Below are 20,040 nucleotides of genomic sequence, written 5' to 3'. Positions count from 1 at the left end.
CTTTCAGTTGCCGGGCTTCTATTTTTCGACTTCAGTATACCCTAGAATACCCTGCAATTATGAAAAGTGAAGTGAAGTGATGTGGGTGTCTACTTATTATCACAATGTACGAATAAAGAGGCAGTTAGACCCAATCAATATATTTTATTTAAATGTTTGCAGGATAACAGATACATTTTGATTTATCAAAATTATTGAAACTTGGCCGAAATAATTTTGAATTTTGTGCTGGCAAATAGCAAAGTAGTATCTTTTGTAGAGCACTCTAATAGCACTCCATAGCTTTCTTAAGTATTGTGGTTTTTTGCTTTGCATGCTCTGCTCTCGACTGTGTTGCACGCGCAACAGGCGAGGGGCACTGACAATGGCACGCTTGCAACCAAATGTGGCCACTTCCACTTACACAGATTACAATCTGTTTTTATGGTATTCCTGAACCACACACAAGCCCCCGTCCCCTGCAACGATTCTGCAAAAGCGAGTAAAGCCTTAAGTGTGGGCGGACAGTATTTTGGCTTCTCTCGCTTTGAATATGTGTAATAATATTGTAGGGATACATACACACACACACACACACACACACACACACACACACACACACACATATACATATATATATTTATATTTGCATGCCGCGCATAATTTATTCTTTTTAATGACCCTTGAGAGGCGATGCTGCGTATACGTAATGCGGCGCTGCTTGTGTTACGTATACGCAATGTGGCTGACCAAATTATGTCTGGCTATTGATGAGAAATATTTACATATATATTGACAGATATATGCAAGAGCATGCACGCAACCAATTGCAACAGTACTTAGCTACAGTGCGTGTACTTGTGTGTGCAAGTGTAATTTCAATGTGGTATGTTAATATGTTAATAAGTTAACGGACAAGCTGACTGACATGCTTTGCATTTGGCTTTTGCATAAAAAGCAACTTCTATCTATATCTAGTTATTTGAAAAAAATAGAGCCAATTGGAAATTCCTACTTAATGAACTAGGCATTTTGCACACCCTTTTTACAGTTGTGAATTATTTATCTGAATTTTGGCTTCCAAAATCAGCATGATTGTAAAAGCAATCTGTGAATAGAGTTATTTTTATACATTTCTATTTCTATTTCAATCAGCAGTATTTCCGCTTGCTTTGAACTCCACATATTTACCCATTTCCAAAGGACCAAAATAGCACAGCATATAATACGACATGTACATTCTAATATAGGATTCGCGACCCAGTAACAGTGACAGCTTCAAATGCGAAAGGTCAATTAAGGGATTGAAACTATTTATGGCCGATGTTACTGTTTTACCTCAGCTTGCAGTGGCATTCATATTTTATTAGATTTTAAAACACCCCCGAAGGTCTGTCCCGGCTCGCAATTCGCATTGCTTTCCTGACAAATTTGCAAATTGAGACTCTGTGAAAATGTCATTAAAGTGGCGCGACAAAAGTCATCAGCAATGCAACCAGTGCCAGGCAACCATTTGCAACTCACTTGCGCGACATTTGATTTGACACTTGAATAGCTATTTTCAGCGAGTAATCACATCCCATACGCCACCCTTTCCCATTCCTATTCCCACTTCCGCATTTCCATTTACCAACCAGAGTACAAAACTTGCAAGCTGATTTTCTTGAGTGTGCAATTCAATTGCTCTATTTGAAAAGTGTTTAGGCAGTTGATTGAAATATATGTATGTGCATATCCTGTGTACAGTCTGTTGGCAATTTAGTTTCCCTTATGCCATCGATTGCCACGGCTGCTGCTTTTTCTATGGTCTGGCTGAGTTTTGCATTTCTTCTTTTTTTTTTTTGGACCGAACACAAACCGCCAAATTGCAATCGCGTCACTTAAGCTGATGTGCACCCTTAAGTCCCCGCCGTCCCACTCACCAAATTGATAATTGGACTGGCAAATTAGTTACTGTCAACCAATTAGCAAATGTTCTTGCCCACTGGTCCTCAAAAACTAAGCGGCTTACCATTTATGCAACAAACTATGTCTCGTCAGTCGACGTAAAAGCGCAGAATGCGACTAAAAACAGCGTTTGTTAATACTGTGTGCGTGTTGTGTGTGTGTACAGCTCCTATAGTATAGTATGCTTCATACTATGTATGTATGTATATACATGTATATATATATAAAGTAGTCACCCGCAAAATAGATTTGATTTTAATACAAATTTAGAATATCTGAATGTCCCATCTTAAATGCACCCATTCTGCTTTTGCTATGGGCACTGTGGGAAACACGTATAGTGTGTAGTCGACACGATGAGACGACGCTTAGAATCGAACTGACTGCCCTGACGAGCAGCCCATTATTTTATTCAAAATTCTTTACCCTAAATACATGTTTTTCTTATCTAATGCAGCCGGTTGTAAGGCGACCGCAGTGTATCTCCTCTGCTATCTTCAAAAATAGCGTGCAGCGTGCCAGCCTCAAGTGCCTACGCTTGAGAATGCAGCATGAGTCCGCTATCTGCTTCTCAGAGCGTCACATGTTCATACTTGAACAGGCACTATATTCTCGGAGCTTTCCGGATCGAAACACTGTATCAAATAACTGTCATATAGACCATTATCTGAGAGATAAGTTCTTGACATGTAGAAATAAATTTATCAATGCTGAAAAGATTGTCAACAACAATAAATGTTTTTATTATTAATCACGATTTGACCTCTAGATACTACATATAAGTTAAGTTTTTTAAGTTATTTATAAGAAACACACTACGGTTTCTGCGCAACTCATATCAAATTATCAGTATGCGTCTACGTAATTTGACGATATAGGGGACAGTTAAACTAATCTCAAGATACTTACCTGTGTTCCACTTTCTATCTCACTCTATTCAAATCAGGCGAATTTGATATATTTAAAAAATCTTATTAGTTACAGGTTGATAACCAACAATAATAGCTGGAAGAGTATCCATTAATATTGTTTCCAAGTTTGTTAACTTTAGCCCTTAAATTACGGGAGATGTAGACTTTTGAAAATGTTAGGGGCGGGAGTGGGCATAGCTGAAAAAAAAATATAGAGGGGGAGTAGGCGTGGTTCAAAATTTGTTTTCCGGATTTTTGAAGGGTGTTACTAACAATATTCCTTTCAAATTGTGTGGGGTATATGGTTTTATCGATGTACACTAAGAGGTCTATTGGTTTGGTGGCCATCCAATGTTTTATCGATTTCTTAGAGGAGTTGGGAACTCTAGCTTACAAATTGTGGAAGATATGCGCGTGGTCTGAAGATTTATTTGCACTGTCTTTGAGGGTAACCCAGTTACATTCCAAGTTTGGCGAGTGTATCTTTAAAATTGTGGGAGATATGCGGATTTATCGCTTGACACTTTCGAAAATATTGGCTTTGCCGATTATGGGCGCAGTTGTGGGCGTGGCCATATAAATTTGTTATCGGTTCTTAAAAGCGGCTACCAGTAATATACCTACTAACTTTGCCGGCTATAACTCAAAACAGCGAAAAATATAGACGTTTACAATTTTTTAGAACAGGGGGCCTGGGGGCGGCGGGAGTGGGCGTGTCATATGCCGAACTTTGAAGGATATCGCCAACAACCTACCAACCAAATTTGGTGACTGTAGTCTTATAATAGTGGGCGATATGTGGCTCTATCAATCTTCAATTATCAATATTATCGATTTCCCAGCCCCAAATTTTTACTTTGCCTGACCCGGGCACCGTCAAGTCTCTATCTCGTTGGGTGTCGAAAAAAGTTGCGTTCAAAGAGACGGTCAGACCGACAGACAGTATGACGGACTTTGACGGATAACAATACCATGAAGTTACTGGGGGGTGCACTTCAAATTACGGAATATACGAAACAGCTAAACTAATCTCTTAGATACTAACACGGATTGCATTTCAACAATGTCAAGCTAAATCTCACAAAAGCGCCAATGGTTTCTGTGAATCTGCAATGGGTAGCTATTTTATTTAACTTCAGTACTGGAGTTCCGTGCTACATAATTTTGTTTCTCCTCTGCTGATATCACTTTTGCATGTATATACTTTGTATAAGTGCGTTTCATCAGAGTTTTGGTGTGCGTGTTGACATACACACAGACACAAACACGCGGCATGCCGCATGCCGCATGCAAACATTGACTGTGGGGCAAACCGCATAGACACGTGGTTGAATGTTTTGCTTGATTTAATTCTAATGCCTCTACGCATGCCCGTTTGTGTGTGTGTGGTTGTATGCGACTTTAAAACTTTAAGTACATTTTTATATATTTTAATGCGAGCTTGATTCAAATTGCTAACTCTGCTTGATTATTTTGCATAAAATCATTGCATCTTGTTGAACGGTACATATTTTCGAACAATTTTAAGTTGAGTCATCACTTCTTGAAGCTTGCAAGGATTGTTTAGTTTAAGTTCGAGTTTAACATTTGATAAGTTAGACATTTTTGAAATGAGTTTGGCTACTGTTATTTTATTTCATTTGGTTCAAAAAACAAACTTAAAACAATTATTAAATGACATTATCTTAATAAAAAATTAAAAATAATGAAAATGAAAGGTAACAATTTTATGCAGATTTTTTCGAAATCTTTTTAAAATTGTCCACAATTAGTTCACGTTAAAACAAATATATTAATAATTTAAGAAATAGAAAAAAAAAACAGTTTTGTGCTTCGCAAAAATAAATAAATGTAAAAAATACACCGCAGGCATTAAGACACAAAATGGAAACCCAATTTTTGTGTTTTTGAATTTATCGTTTCAGCTCATTTCTTAGCTTCGCGACAATAGTAGTAGTCTCTGTATGGTGACTAAAATGATAAATGGTGACTGCTGTAAATGGCCACTTGATTTAGTATTATTTGTTTTGTGCACCCGTGCACCGCTTAGACCTTCAGGCGCTCCTGAGCATACTGCAGGGCATCGGTGAGGATGCAACGTTCCAGGCGACGATACTGCAACACCATGATGTCAATATCCCGACTGGCCGACGGTTGCTCAACTTGCTCCCGCTGCAATGCCTCCAGCTGCTGTCGCTCATCCGCCTCGTGCAGCGACGCCTCGAGCACACCGAGCAGTAGTTTGAGCCGCTGGTATAGATACTGCCATGTGCGCGTCTCCAGGTCCGTTTCGAGGGCACAATCAATGTGCAGCAGATCGACGGCACGCTCCAGATCACTGCACCAATGCTCTAGCTGCTCCTTGCTCATATTAAACACACGCACAAAGGCCAACAGCTCGCCGGAGATGTGCTCCGGTGCGGGCAGCACGCGCAGCTCCGCCTTCCGCTCAATGTTCAGCTCCGCCAGCAGCAGCGAACGCTGCTCGACCAACGGATCCGTTGGACTCAGACCCAAACGTATCTGCACATAGTCCTTCAAATTATGCATGTCCAGAAATCTGATTATTGAATGCAATAATTTATAATTATTATTATTTATTCATTTCAAAATCATGAATTCAAATCGTTAACGAAATGTTTGGATTCAAAATTTATGAATTGAACAACTGAGCTGCTCAACACATACCCATGATGCACCAGACGATCGGCATTGGATCTATCGCCATAGTAGATGAAGAACTGCTCACCAGCCTTGAATGCCTCTTGGGCGGTGCACTCCATCTGCTGTGCGGCACGGTCATAATATGAGGTTATCTTGCCGCAACGATGATTCGTCATATCCCAATAGGGTATCAATGCCGATATGGGGGCATTTCTCGCACCCGTCTCCGCATCACGCTTTATCTCCGTTCCCTCAAAACCACCCAATTGACACACCTGGTCGACTTCACCAACCGTTGACAGCTCTCGCGGCACCAGATTCTGACGTGTCGTGACCGTTGATACGGCCCATCTAAAATAGATTCACAATTCTAGACCATTTAAATACATATACATATAAAAAGAGATTAATACATAGGGCGAAAGAGAGAGAGAGAGAGAGAGAGAGAGGGGAGAGGGAAAGAGAAATAATAATAATATACAAAATAAAATTTAAGCATATTAAGATGGCAACTCTTTCACTTTTAGATTGTGTATTTTGAAATTCATATTCGAAAATGCATATTAAAATTACCGAGACAGTCCTAGTTAGAACCAGAAAATTAAGTAAGCTCTTTAAGAAATGTTTTAAATTGCGTCGCTATTTTTCACTCAATGTATCAAAAATGGATGACTGAAGATGTATGGCAATAGAGTATGCGCTAGTCTAGTAGACCACACCCTTATTTCCAACATGCTTATTAGATTTGATGCTCATTGGCTTTTGCATGGCTTTGGACCACAAAGCAAAGTTTTCCATTTAATTGCTCATAAATTTTTCAATTTAATTATAAAAAGCAGCAACTTGTTTGAAGTGGTTTAAAAAAAATAAATAAACATAAAGTGCTCGTGCAGCGGATAGTCGAAAGAGTTGAGTGTCGGGGTCGGGGCGGGGTCGGGGCTGACGCGCAGTGCGTTGCAGGTAGGAATAGAAATCATCATCATCATCATCATCATCATCATCATCAGCAGCAGAAGCAGCAGCAACAAAGCAAAAATCACGACAAGCAGCTAAGCAACTTTTGTGGTATTCCGGCAACCAACAAGCCTCTCCCTTCCACATGCCTCTGCCACTCCCTTTGAACTTTGCTTGCACCCCTTTGGAAAGCCCATTATGTGTTTCGGGCTGCCTTTTGCAGCAGGCTAAGTTGCCATGCCAAAGTGTTTTTGGCGGAATTATTATTTGTAAAGGCATAAAACTTATCAAAGTGTTTGCTGTATAAGTCGTTCAAAAGTACCATAACGGAGTGCCAGTACAGCCAATTAAGCGTTAAACAATAACTCACTTATAACTAACATACTACACAACTTTTTGTTAAACGTAAGAATTCAAATCGAGAATCTTTTTGCGGCACTTTTTGACAAGAACTTTTTCATATCCATGGTAAATATATTATAACTTTGTCGTGCAGTTTGTGACGTATTGAAGGCGATATCTCTGACCCCATGAAGTATCTATATTCTTGGTCGATATGGCCATGTCCGTCTGACTGCTTCTTTGCCAACTAGTCCCAGTTTTAAAAACTATCTGAATCAAAATTGGATTAAAGTCTGTCGAAGCCGGCTGAATATAATCACTATATCATATAACTTATATAGGAACAATCGGTCGAAAGATGAGTTCTAGTATGAAAAACTCTATTTTGCTGTTGTTGAATGCTGGCAATTTCACATTTTTCTTTAACAAAAATTGAACTAAGAAAAATAAGTATCAGTTAAATTTAAAAAATAAAGGTATTTATATATGTATAAGAAATGTGAAACAAAATGTTTGCACAGTCGATGACAATATTATCGCTAAGATGACATTTATCGATTGTACAAGACTTGAACAAATACACAAACAACAACAACAACAACAACAGCAACAATAGCAAATCATTTAGAGAAGAAGGAATGGTTGCAGCTCAACAGCTTGACAATAAACTGGCCGCTGGCTTTTAAAACAAGGCCAACAAGTGCACAAAAAATATAGAAAAGGACAAAAAGTGACAGCAAAATGTGGCTATAAAAACGCCATATGTGGCAGCCAAGCGAAGCGCGTTGCAAGTTTTGAAGGTTGTTGCTGTTACTGCTACTGCTGCTGCTGCTGTTGCTGCTGCTGACAGTCCAAGTTGCAGAGTGTTTCCAATGCTGTCAACACAGGCACACACACATGCCACGTGAGAGTCTCTCGTTTCCACTCACTCACTCTGTCTGTCTCTCTCTCTCTCTCTCTCTCTCTCTCTCTCTATATATATCGCGTGTGTGTGGAGCTTGATTTAAAGCAGTGCAAAAACACGCGCAGGGTGGCATTTTAAAGTCACATCCACTTCCTGTTTGTTCTACTCGGCTTTTGTTCGCTATCGAATGCAACTTGCGGCTTGGTTTCGGTTAAATGCGTTGGTTGGGGTGGAGCGTGGAGGGGAGGTATCTTTGTTTAAAACTTTGACTGAATGAAACAATTCGATTGCCATTGACGTCCATCTTCATTATGCATGCAACCTCCACAGCTGCAACTTGGCCAAATTGAAAGACCACCCCCATCATCCCCGCACGCCCCTCGACTGAGAAGCCCACAGAGCAGGGGAGCAGGGCTGCGGGCAGGTAGTCATTCATCTTAAACTGGTAGACAACAACAAAAAACATGTCAGACAGCTGGAGCAGAGAAATGCATACAATGCCGCAGAGATTGAGATGAGCGTATATTCAATCATTTTAATATCGATGTTACCGGATAGTTCAGAAAAACTAAAGCCTCGTCCTAAGATCGATGTCGAAAATGTCATTTCATTTGTCGAGCTTCAAAATACATCGTGTGCCCAGCGACTCAAAATTATTTATTAGAGTTGCAAATTAAATGAAAATGAAATTACAATTCTGCAAATATAATCATTTCAAATTTCTGTTTGTTGTTTATTCTATTGAAAAACATTATAGACTCTAATTATTCATATTATATATTTATTAGCGCTAGATCGATATTGATATTGATATACGTACAATATTTATTCACCGGCGACCGTCAAAATACAATGCAGATGCAGATGCAAAAGTTTCGCAGATTGCAGTTTTCTAATCTGAGCATTGACCGTCGAAAATCTTGCTCTCAAACATTTCGAGAGGCGTTTACAGCGCTTTTTAGATATGGAGTACCATCTAAGTACTATGCGACTAAGGCTACAATCAAAAATACTCTTTTTGGATTGCGATTCTCAAAGTTAACAAGATAATAGAACACGTGCTCATCTCTATACGGTAAAAGGAAATCCCCAAATTGAGCAACGCCTTGGGTTCTGAAAGCATTTCTTGTTTGCATGGTGAACTCTGTTCCATTTCATTTCATTTTGTTTTGTTTTGTTCTATCCTATTTCGTTATTTCCTGCTCTACGCTACGCTGATGGTGGCGGATTGGGGGGTAACAACTAAACGGATTGGGGAAAGGCTTGGAATGGGTGGATTGTGTTTTCAATTTGACATTATTTTTGCATTGTGTGCAGTTGTCGCAAAAAGTTTTCGTTTCTCGGTTTTCCTCTACACACGCCTCCCTCTCTCTCTCTCTCTCTCTCTCTTTTGCCCTCCGCCCTTTGCCTTGTTTCAACTGGCATATTGTGTAATGAGTTTTGGCCAAAAATCTGTGCGAGCTTTCGTTGCTTTGCTTGTGAAACTTTTTCGTCAACAATTTAGTTTTATCATTAGCTTTAAGCTTAATTATTTGCACAGGTCGCACAGAAATTGAAAGTTTGATTAGTTAATGGTAATTGGCAGATGTCATTACCTAATGCCCAGATTATAAAGCGGAACACAATCACCACGCCAGAATGAAAAAGGCAATACAATCTCAAATTAATCAGCTAACCTAACCGGATCAATTTCGGAGTCGGGGAAAATGTTTTCCTAACTGCATTACGATTATGCAATCCACCCCAATTTTATTTATGTGGCTTTAAGCCACAGACTTACTCACACACACACATAAACACACACACACACTCAAAGAAACAGAAAAATGTTCATAAGTGCACAAATCGGCATTTGCATTAGACTGATTACAGCTAAGAGACAGAGATAAATAGAGGGAGATACAGAGAGAGATAGAGAGAGAGAGAGAGAGAGAAAGAGAGTGGGAAAGAGTGACCATTGGGCCAAGTCAATTACTCAGACTAATCATGGAAATGATAAGAATAACGGGTTGGGGTTGGTGCGGTGGGCGTTGGGGGGTAAGCAGGCACATGTTCGTTGCCAACAACAAGAGCAAAGACAGCAACATAATAATCCAAGGGAGAATAATCCTCAGTTCCATGCTTCTTATCCATCAAAAGCATAATATGCGGGCCTTTATCTATACGAAGGGCGGAGGGGCATGAAGAGGGCGCGGCAGTTTGCACGGTGATGAATTCAAAATTAATTACGTGAGCAGGAAAGTGCCTGCACTTTCTCGCACAAGCTATCTAGCTTACTAGCACGCAATTTTCATTTGAGAGCAGTTTATGAAGTTAATACAGCTTCGAAATTGTGTGTGTGTGTGTGTGTTCATGCGCTTGAAGCGCTTAAATTGCATTAAACTGGCAAACAGCAATTGGCTGGCTAAACAAGATGCACAAGTTAATTACGGGGCAAGCTTATGGGCGATGTGGCATGTAGGCTGGACTGGAAGTAGAAAATATTGATTGGCTTACTAGATTCAATTAGTAAGCCTAAAAATGTAATTAACTTTTCGAGAAGTATAAAGTAATTGATTGATACCACAGCATGTTGACTTTATACCAAACACCTGTTTCCTAGTAATTATTTCTAGTTATTAATTATTATTTGTGTTATTTACCTATTTAATAAGATGTGAATATGTCTGTCTGCATTGCATAAGAAGAGAAGCGAAGAAATAAGAATACACCTCCTCTCTCTTTTTCAATTGTTTCCAACCGTTTTCCCCTGATCTAATATGGACCAGCAGTCTAGACTTTTCTGTGTTCAATCTCTTTATTTTATAATTCCTTCATTTCTTTGCAGAGTAATCACTGTTCGCTCTGTCTCTTTCACTCTCTCTCTCTCTCTCCTTCTCCCTAAGATCTTTCCTCTAGTTCCCTACATCAACAGGCTACAGGGTATCGCCTAGTTGACTACACACCACATTCGCATTCTGTCTTACGTTTTTATTTACAGATTTGTAAAGAAGCATAAAGGTAGAGCGTGATATTTCATTGATTGCACAGACTCACATGCACACACAGCCAGCGAAAGTGTTGGAGAGAGACACAGAGAGAGAGAGACTGAGAAAGAGGGAGACAGCGCGAACAGTGATTACTCTGTTGGCATCATTCAGGGCCACAATCAATCAATGGAGTTCATTAATCAAGGAAAGTCAAGTGCTGACCATGTGTTAAACGGCTCAATAAATCTACTTTTTACACCCTATACACATAAAAATTCGTTAAAATGGTAACGAAAAAGAAAGCGGCTTCAAAGAGCTAAACAAAGTCCTATCGGGTTACTTCTAACTTCGCCCTATTGTTTTCATATTTTATCATAGATATTTGTAATTAAAAAAATTTTTTTCCAAGCTAAATTTGTTTGTTTGTGTGTAAAGTACATACTAGCACAATCACAAGCACAAATACGGCTTCATAATACTGACACAGGCACACATACACACACACACACATCATTTTGGCGTCGATTTGCAAATTCGTGCAGCGCACACATAATATGTGCCTTGTTTTGCATGGCAGAGCTTGTCTGTTAGTCCCTTAACCGTCCACCTTTAATATCGTTATAGATAAATAAAACAACTGAGCTCTTGTTCCTAAACAAAGACGCTCTTCAAGCCACAACTCATCTTTTGACCGAAAGTTTCTAGAGCAGTTTCGATCTGGCTGATATATGTATATAGCATTTCATATGAATATCGTCGTAATCAGTTTGACTCTCAACAAAAACAACATTATTAATAGTATCCGATAATCATTTGGCCTCTTTCTTCACTTGCACTTGCAGAAGCTGCTCCAAACTGGCGTCTCGCTTATTGTAGACGATGGCCAACCGACGCCGGAGGCAACATTGACGCGTCGTCGTCCACTGGGCAGTGTCAATGCAAATGGCGGTGGTGGTGGTGGTGGTAAGCGCAAGCGTCGGCCACAGCTGCCGCTGGCGACAATGGGTGCCACCAATGAGGATGATTCGCTAAATGGCGGCAATGTCTACTGGCGCGGTCATGTAGAGGATGACCAGTTGACCAGGCGCAAACAGTTGCCCATACGCGAGCCGATGGCAGCGCTGGAGCGGGAACGGGAACGGGAACGAGAACGCGACAATAAACCGCGACAGCGTCCTACCGAGTCACCAACTGGCAGTAGCAAGTCATATCGTCGACCCTATGGCCAGGCAAAGAAACAAGATCAGGAGCAACAACAGCAACAGCCAATGCCAACAGTTGGCAACAAGACGCCCGTCGATCTTAAGAATATATTGAAGAACTCTGGTGGACTCAGTCTCAGTGAGATATTGCAGCAGAAAAATCTATCGCTGGACGATCTGCTCAAGGGTAAACAGAATGCGCTGTTGGCGCTCCAAACAACAGCCATTGCGCCTGCCATCAATGCCGGGCCCAGCCTTGAGCTGAGGACGACGGCAGCTGGCCAAAACAATAAGCACAGTGTTCGGCGTATACCCGCTGCTTTCTTAGACCATGCGCATCAGCAGCAGCAAGGTGAGGAGCAGCAGCAACATCAGCAGCAGCAGCATCAAATGTTCCCTTCTGAGGATTTGCGAGAGGAGCTATTTAGACCCAAGCCGAACAAGTTGCCTGCGTTGCAGCGCTTGAAACTATTTGGCAGCTCGTCGCGCGATGGCATCTCAAGCAGCAGCAGCAGGCGCAGCAGTACAGGGCCAATAACTGCCAGCACAATGACAACAGCCACAGCGGTGACAACAACACGATTGCCACTGTACAAGAAGCGACAGCAAATGCGATCAACACTTAAGCCGCCTGCATTGTTCAAGGCAACAGCAGCAAGCAGCACAACCACAACAACAAGAACAACAACAAGAAGCACAACAGCAGCAGCAGCAGCAACAGCAACAATAGAATCAGCAGAGGAAGAGTTGCTTCTGGAGACGACAACAACAACATCATCATCGGGGGAAGCAACAGTTGCTGATGCTTCAGAGCCAGAGCTGGATGTGTCTGAGGAGCAATACAGTAGCGAGTTGCCGCCAGCAGCAGCAACGCGTTATCGCACACGCAACAACAGCAACAACAGCAGCAACAGCAACAACAGCAAAGAGCAAACCAAACGTATTAGTGACAATTTTATAGGCAGCAACTATGACAGAAACTCTGTGGAGAGCATTGAAGATGTGGAACTGGAGCTGGTCAGCTCCGAGCCGACACATAGCACAATAGCAGCAACACACAACAGCAGCAGCAGCAACAGCAGCGAAGAGCAACTCAATTACAACGATGGCAACGATGAGCTGGAGAATTTTTTTGATGAGGTCGAGAGTAACACTCATCATATACGCGTGACTGCACCCACTCCGACATCGACTCCGATCCAAACATCCACAGCTGCTGCCTCAAGAACAACTACAACTGCAACAGAAGCAGAAGCAGCAACAGCAGCAAAGCGTGGCAAGCCGAAAAAGCAGCGACCACAGCAACAATCATCGCCAGTGGCACAATTGGGGCCTTTAGTGGATGATGTGGATGATCGCACCGATCTTTTAGAGCTCATTGAGGATCGCCGTTCGGGCAATCGCCTGTTCAAGGTGCTCGAGCAACGCAACATGACGTTGGAGGAGCTGATCGAGCATCGCAAGCGCGGCTCCAGTCAGCTGCACCTATCCACCATACTCAGCAATGGCGATGGGCATTCACGTTTCTATCCCGGCCAGAAGGTTGTGCTCCAGGATAATATGGATATTGTGACAGCATTCGAGAATTTTCCGCATTTCAATTTGATTGATTTGAAGAGCGTGAAGCCGGATGAGATCAAAACGGATTCGCAGGGCTCCAGCTATTTCACATCGATCATTGACATTGAGCCCAATAGCGAAAGGGATGGCGATCACTTTAGCGATAACGATAACGATGACGACGACAGCAATCGCAATCGAGGTATAACAGCATTGCGGCTGCGACGCCAACGTCAACGCCAGCGCGAGCAGCGCCGGCGACAGCTGCAGTGAGCGTGTGCGGATGGACGCGAGCGCATTTGGCCCGTGCTGAGCTGTTGCCGTGTGTGTTATCGATGAATATTATTATTATTGCGATTATCATTATTATTCTTATTATTGTTATTATTGGTTTTCTATTGTTGCTGTGTTGTTGTTGTTGTTGTTGTTCGTGTTCGTGTTCAACAATGCGGCAGCAGCTTAGCACGGGCCAAATGCACACACGTAAGTAACAGCTGGGGATGTGGCGGCATATTAGCGGCTATCGATTAATATCGAAGCGCGTGCAAGCGGTTGGTTGTCGAAAAGTTGGTCTAGTTGCTCATCATAACAATAACTTATTTAAATATGTCAAATGTGAAGCTGCAATTGATATCAATATGTATCAATATCATATATCGATTATCGATTGCATTTTATCGATGGCAAACAAAGCAACCGCTCGATAGATAGTGGTCATGATCATGGTTTACCATGGCATGTTCCCTACAACGATAACTCACAAATTGATATATTGATATTTATCGATAGCCGGTATTTGTATAAAATCACACAGACAAATATGCCAAACCAACGACTGGTAATCTAGCACACATGCCACAGCTCGTTATAACCGCCGCACACACTGTACGCACACACACACGCACACACGCACACACACACACACACACACACACTCATTTCCATGCAATATTATTTATCATACCAACTTCCTGTCTATCTCTCTCTCTCGCCCGCTCTGGTACGCAGGACCCGCCTATGCTCAAACATCCTTAGCAGCCACCTTAACAGCCCAACAACAGCAACAACAACAGCGGGCCGAGAAGTCGCTGGGTTTCTTTCCATCATGGAAGACGCTGGCGCTCGCCTCGCTCGCTGGACGCTCGGCTGGCTCCGTTGCCGGCAACTTGGAGGATAAGCGGAATGCGTACTATTTGCCGCAGCCACGCCTACTGCTTAATGGTAACGCTGGCAGCTCGCAGGAACTGGACAACGATAGCGACAACAACAACAACAGCAACAGCATGGACATTGATCTGAGCGTAAATGCGTACGGAAGCAATGGAAATAATGCCACAAGGCTGGCAGCAGCAATGGGCCGCAACGAGGACAACAGCGATGTGATCGACACTATTGAGAATGAAGTGGCACGTGCACACGATCTATTGGATCTAGAACTATCCGGTCATGGCTTCCGACGTAGTCCGTCTGCTGCGGCCGCCACATCGATGTCGCAACAGCATTTGGGCGGCAGCAGCAGCAGCAGTGGCAATGGCAGTGGCAACAATTTATACACTAGCATGCCAGCGGGCATACGATCGGCAATTGTTGCCAGTGCTGCCATAGTGCTCACCTCGATGGCCACACTGCTGGTCATATTTGTTGTGTGCCGCTGGAAGCAGCATCGGCGGCGCAAGACCAGCTATCTGAAGACATACAATGCAATGAAGAGTAAATTACCGCAGTTGGCGCAAACTGCGAACGCTTCGCGACGCAATTCGCTGCGGGAGCACATGGAGGAGCTGGTCATTGGTAGCAGTAGCAGCAACAGCAACTGCAACAGCAATAGCAGCAGTACCAACAATAACAGCATCAACAACAACAGTTGCCACAAGCCTATAAGTGTTGCAACCGTGTCGTGCAACACGCCAGTGCATCATCATCACCATCATCAGCATCAGCTGCAGCGTCAGAGCTCGTTGTTGTTCAATCGCGAGGGATCCACATGCAGCTCGCAGCTCGCAGCGTCAAAATCAACAGCAGCAGGAGCAGCATCAGTGTCAGCAACAACATCAACTGCAACAGCAACAGCCAAATCGGCGGGCGGCGGGCGTGGCGGTGTCAATTCACTGGCCCTTACACTGCGCACTGCACATCAGAAGCTCAACACCATGGATCCCAATTCACCGGAGGTGCAGGAGTATCTATTCGATACATTGCGCAAATCATTCGATAATTAAGCTCTAGACCCTAGTTACAACACACACACACACACTTTAGATAACACTAGACGACATGTAGTGGGATCGCTCCGTTTAGGCCAAGTTTTATATATACAAATATATATACATATATATATATATATATATATGTTAAAAATATACACACCGTAAAGTGCATAAGTTATAAGTTATAGTTTATTAATAAGTGATGGAGACTTTTTTTTTTGTGCGGTCAAAGAAGAGAGGAAAACTAGCTGAAGCCCATGACACTGAACTACACATGTGCTCAACTTTCTGCTGCCTGCGAGCAAGAAGTTAGATAAGAAAAGCGAGTAGACTAAAGAGAAGACAGTAACGTAACAAGAAACGAGAAGCATTAGCAAGAATAATTGAAAAGTAGAATTGGGAATGGGAATGCAAGTCCAAATTTGGCCACTTGAACGTCTTCCCAGTAGGTACAGAGGGTTCTGTACCCACCAGCGGATTTCGAGTGCATTGTACATATGTTGCATGCCTCATCATCAAAGAGGCTTCGAACGGAAGTGAAGAAGAAGAAGCAAACGTTATTAACATCACTTTGACCAATAAATTGTGCACAACCAACATCATTTTGTTAGCTTAAGGCTCGTCTCGCTTCCAGTGGTTTTCTGTGGGCTAGTGTCATGTTGTCTTTCAGAAACGTATTTATATAGAACCGTACTTAGATATTAAGCGCAATTCACAATGCGAACTACAGCTCAGTACGCTCGGGCGTCGTTAAACTATCGGGTGGCACATTATTTTACAACTATAACCTTTCAAATAAAAATCATATGAAATAATTGAAAACCTATGAGGAAAAAGTAAAATAAGACAGAGGAAACCTAAAGGCCAAGATAAGTGAATTTAAAAACTGCGTTTCAGAAGCACAAACAGCATTAGAAATGGGTTTCGGTAGCGCACCACAATAAATGCATTAGCTCACACACATACACACAAACATACACACACACATACACACACACACACAACAAAAAACACAGAGAAAGAGCCACACGAGTACAGTTGTACTGAATTAATTTTGTGGGGACTGTTTTGTACAAACACAAACATCAACAAGAGAGAACGTTGCATTCGGGCGTAACCGACTGCGAAATACTTTGATACCATAAGTAATACCAGCTGATGACAGATAGCAAAGAACAAATTGGGTGTAGCCAAGAAATACTGCCCAAGTTTGCTTTCAAATTGCGGTAGATATAGGCTTTTGTGAATTTTGGAGGCGGGAGAGGGTGTGGCCGAAACAAATTTTGAAAGAAGGTCTCAGTAATCTGCCTTCTAAGTTTCCTAACCATAGCTCTTAAATTGCGGGAGATATACGCTTTTATCGTTTTTGGGGACGGGAGTGTGCGGGCCATAAAAATTTGATATCGGTTCGCAAAGGCGACTACCAGTAATATACCTACCAAATCCGACGGCTCTAACTCAAAAACTGGGGCAGATATAGCCATTTGCAATTTGTAAGCGCGGCGGGCCTGAGGCTTCGGAGGTGGGCGTGGCATATGCAGATCTTTGAAGGACATTACCAACAACCTACCAACCAAATTGGTGACTGTAGTCTTAAAATTGTGGAAATGTGACTCAATCGATTTGCAGCTATCGATTTTATCGATTTCCCAGCCCTCTAAAGAACGTAGAGAGACCTTCGGTATCAAAGTATAAAAATGATGAAGAAAAACTATGCAAAATCGGTTGGAATTTCAAAACATTTTTGAGGACAATAAATATTTCAATTGACATGAGAGTCAACATATAAACAAAATTAGTGGATTTGGCATTCAACAGAATATCAACACGAACAACAACACTAACTGTAGTTCCGATTAGTGCACTGTAAAACTGCAAATTGCTCAACACTGGCGTATATTAGAATATCTAACAACACTTTCAAGATATATTTCTATATTTTTTCCAATTTTAACATTTTGCTGTGGCCACAAAATACGAAATACTGAACTACACATATATACTAATTATACAAATATGTATATATATATATATATACATATATATATATATATATATATATATTATATACTATATACATACAGATATGTAAGCATGTAAATAAGTTACGTTTTGTTTTTGACTTTTGGTCGTTTTATTTTATTCTTCTTTTTTTGAAATAAAATGTAGTAAAAAAATGTGTAATTATGAAATATGACGAAAATTAGATGCAACAAATGCCTGGCAACATTTTCTAATTGGACACACGCATTCGATACGCCAGCGGAATTTAAAATCGAATATACTCAAATCTGATTAGAGTTGAACTCAAATAACACTTATAGTGTATTACCTAAAAGTAGTTGATCTGAATAAAAAGTTAAATTCCATGTTGTACAGGTTTCTTTCTTTTCACTCGGCTTCCAAGGTCGGTCATCAGTCTCATCAGTTTAGGTACATACTCTACTTACGTACATACTGAACAGGGTATCAAAGCGAACCGAAATATTCCAGTGGAATTCCCGGTTTCATTTTTCAAACCTTTTCAAGGCATTCGCTAGCGTATTGATATCTTGGCTTTTACGGTATGCTGATAAAATTGTGAATGCAGAAGGAAACATCTGCAACCCCATAAATTAAATATATACATATGTATAATTATATATATATATATATATATATATATATTATATATATATATATAACTAAATATATATTCAGCAGTCTGTCTGTCTGTCTGATACAAGCACATCCACATACATACAGCTAATGACTACAATAATGTTTCACTAACATATTCCGATAAACTTATTTCGGGACAAATAATGAGTTCCTTAAAAAAATGTGTAATATAGGTTCCGATTCTGAATTTCAATCGGTAATCGATTCCGACTTCCGTTTGACACCCTGCCACATTTGTGCCCCATTCCGCGCATTTTCCTCAATAAGAAGGGGCCCTTAGCTAATGCCAATCCAATTCCAGATGCCGATCCATAATTAGAAAATAACCAATCAGAATGAAATCAGAACATAAATAGATCAGGCCAGCTGAGATATCAGCGGACAGACGGACAGACAAAAAAATAAGCTCTTCTTTATTTGGAAAATATTGTGAGTACACACACACACACACACAGGCACACACATAGAGAGAGAGAGAGAGAGAGAGAGAGAGAGAGAGAGAGAGAAATACTCACCGATAGAGCTCGTAGCAGAGGCCGTACTCGGTGAAGAGATTGGCCTTGGCAGCCATAACGTTGTCGCCGGGCTGGATGTAGGCGCACTTGTACATGGAGGCGTAGAGGCGGGCAATGACGAGACAATGGCGCATTGCAGCTGAGCAGGCGGATGTGCCGCGGAGTCGCTGCATCTGGTCGACGGTGAAGTAGAGCACGGTACTATACCGGGTGGGCAGCGTATCGATGAAGGGCTGCCAGGCGCTGGCTGCTCCGCGCACCTTCTCGATGATCAGAGTGTAGGTGACATTCAGGTGGGTGGGGAAATTGCGGAACAGTTCGCGTTTCCACTCGGGCAGCAGTTCCTCGGAGAAGATCAGCTTGCGCGGCACACTCAGCACCAGCTCCTCGGCAGCGATATCACGTTTGGCGCGCAGGCCCAGCTGATAGCCGGGAAATGTGGTGATCTCCACACAATCGCTCTGCACGCCGCCGGCACGGGCCCACTCATTGAAGGCGGCCACCTTGGCGAGACGCGTCTTTTCGCTTTCCACCCCACTGCTGTCCTCCGGGCTGCGCGTGGCCAGCTGCAGCGGCTTCTCGAGCAGCATCATGCTATCGAGCAGTCGCTGCAATTCCACATATTGCTTCCACTCCTCGTTGGGATTGGCGGTCTGTGTCTGCACCAGTTTTAATATCGCCTGCGCGATCGCATTCAACGCCCGCCGATCCTTCTCGCTTAGGCTGGGTATTCTCAAGGCGCCGCTGTTGCTGTTGCTCTTTGGAGTCGCATTTTTGGCATTTGGCGTAGGCGTTGGCGTTGTTGTCGTTGTTGTCGCTGCTTGCTGAGTGCTTTTGTGCTGCTGCTGCTGTTTGTTGTTGTTGCGTTTGTTTTTGCCCATTGTGAATTGTTTCACAAATAACTTCGTGTGTTTGTATATGAATTACCGGTTAAATGACGCCGCCGCGCAACAACACCAAAACAACAACCAAATAAGGGAAAAAATGAAATGCAGCTCTGCCAACACGTGCGGTCGTACGACAAACAGCTGTGCAAGCGATTATACTGCTCCCATCAAACACCGACTGTTATCGCTGTACTGTTATCGATTACTACAGTTTTGTACATTTATGTGCATTATTAGAGCTCTATCTCTCTTGATGCTGCCCCGTAAAGTTTTGCCGTATAAAAAGTAGCACATCATTTTTCAATCACCAGAGAAAGTTCATAGTTCATTTATTTTTA

The 20,040-nt window shown here is 42.1% G+C and overlaps 1 protein-coding gene across 1 annotated transcript; it reads right to left on the bottom strand.

The window, feature by feature from the left end:
- Positions 1 to 4,451: 4,451 nt before the first annotated feature.
- LOC6565101 (actin-histidine N-methyltransferase) lies at positions 4,452 to 19,830 on the bottom strand. Its single transcript, XM_001990988.2, has 3 exons — positions 18,816 to 19,830; positions 5,526 to 5,852; positions 4,452 to 5,397 (listed from the first exon to the last, which is right to left on the bottom strand). Exons 1-3 carry the CDS (start codon positions 19,694 to 19,696, stop codon positions 4,884 to 4,886), a joined length of 1,722 nt encoding a protein of 573 aa, XP_001991024.1. The 5' UTR covers positions 19,697 to 19,830; the 3' UTR covers positions 4,452 to 4,883.
- Between the last annotated feature and the right edge of the window lie 210 nt (positions 19,831 to 20,040).

This window comes from Drosophila grimshawi, unplaced genomic scaffold (assembly GCF_018153295.1).
Source record: "Drosophila grimshawi isolate 15287-2541.00 unplaced genomic scaffold, ASM1815329v1 contig_1006, whole genome shotgun sequence".
Taxonomy (NCBI): domain Eukaryota; kingdom Metazoa; phylum Arthropoda; class Insecta; order Diptera; family Drosophilidae; genus Drosophila; species Drosophila grimshawi.
The sequence above is the reverse complement of the archived record's forward strand: the minus strand, read 5'-3'. Positions and strand labels throughout refer to the sequence as shown.

Coding starts and splice junctions, on each gene's coding strand:
- LOC6565101 (XM_001990988.2), bottom strand. CDS start 19,696: ATGGGCAAAAACAAACGCAACAACAACAAACAGCAGCAGCAGCACAAA. Junction 5,853..18,815: donor CTCTGCTACGAGCTCTATCG/GTGAGTATTTCT, acceptor AATCTATTTTAG/ATGGGCCGTATCAACGGTCA. Junction 5,398..5,525: donor GATCGTCTGGTGCATCATGG/GTATGTGTTGAG, acceptor TTCAATAATCAG/ATTTCTGGACATGCATAATT.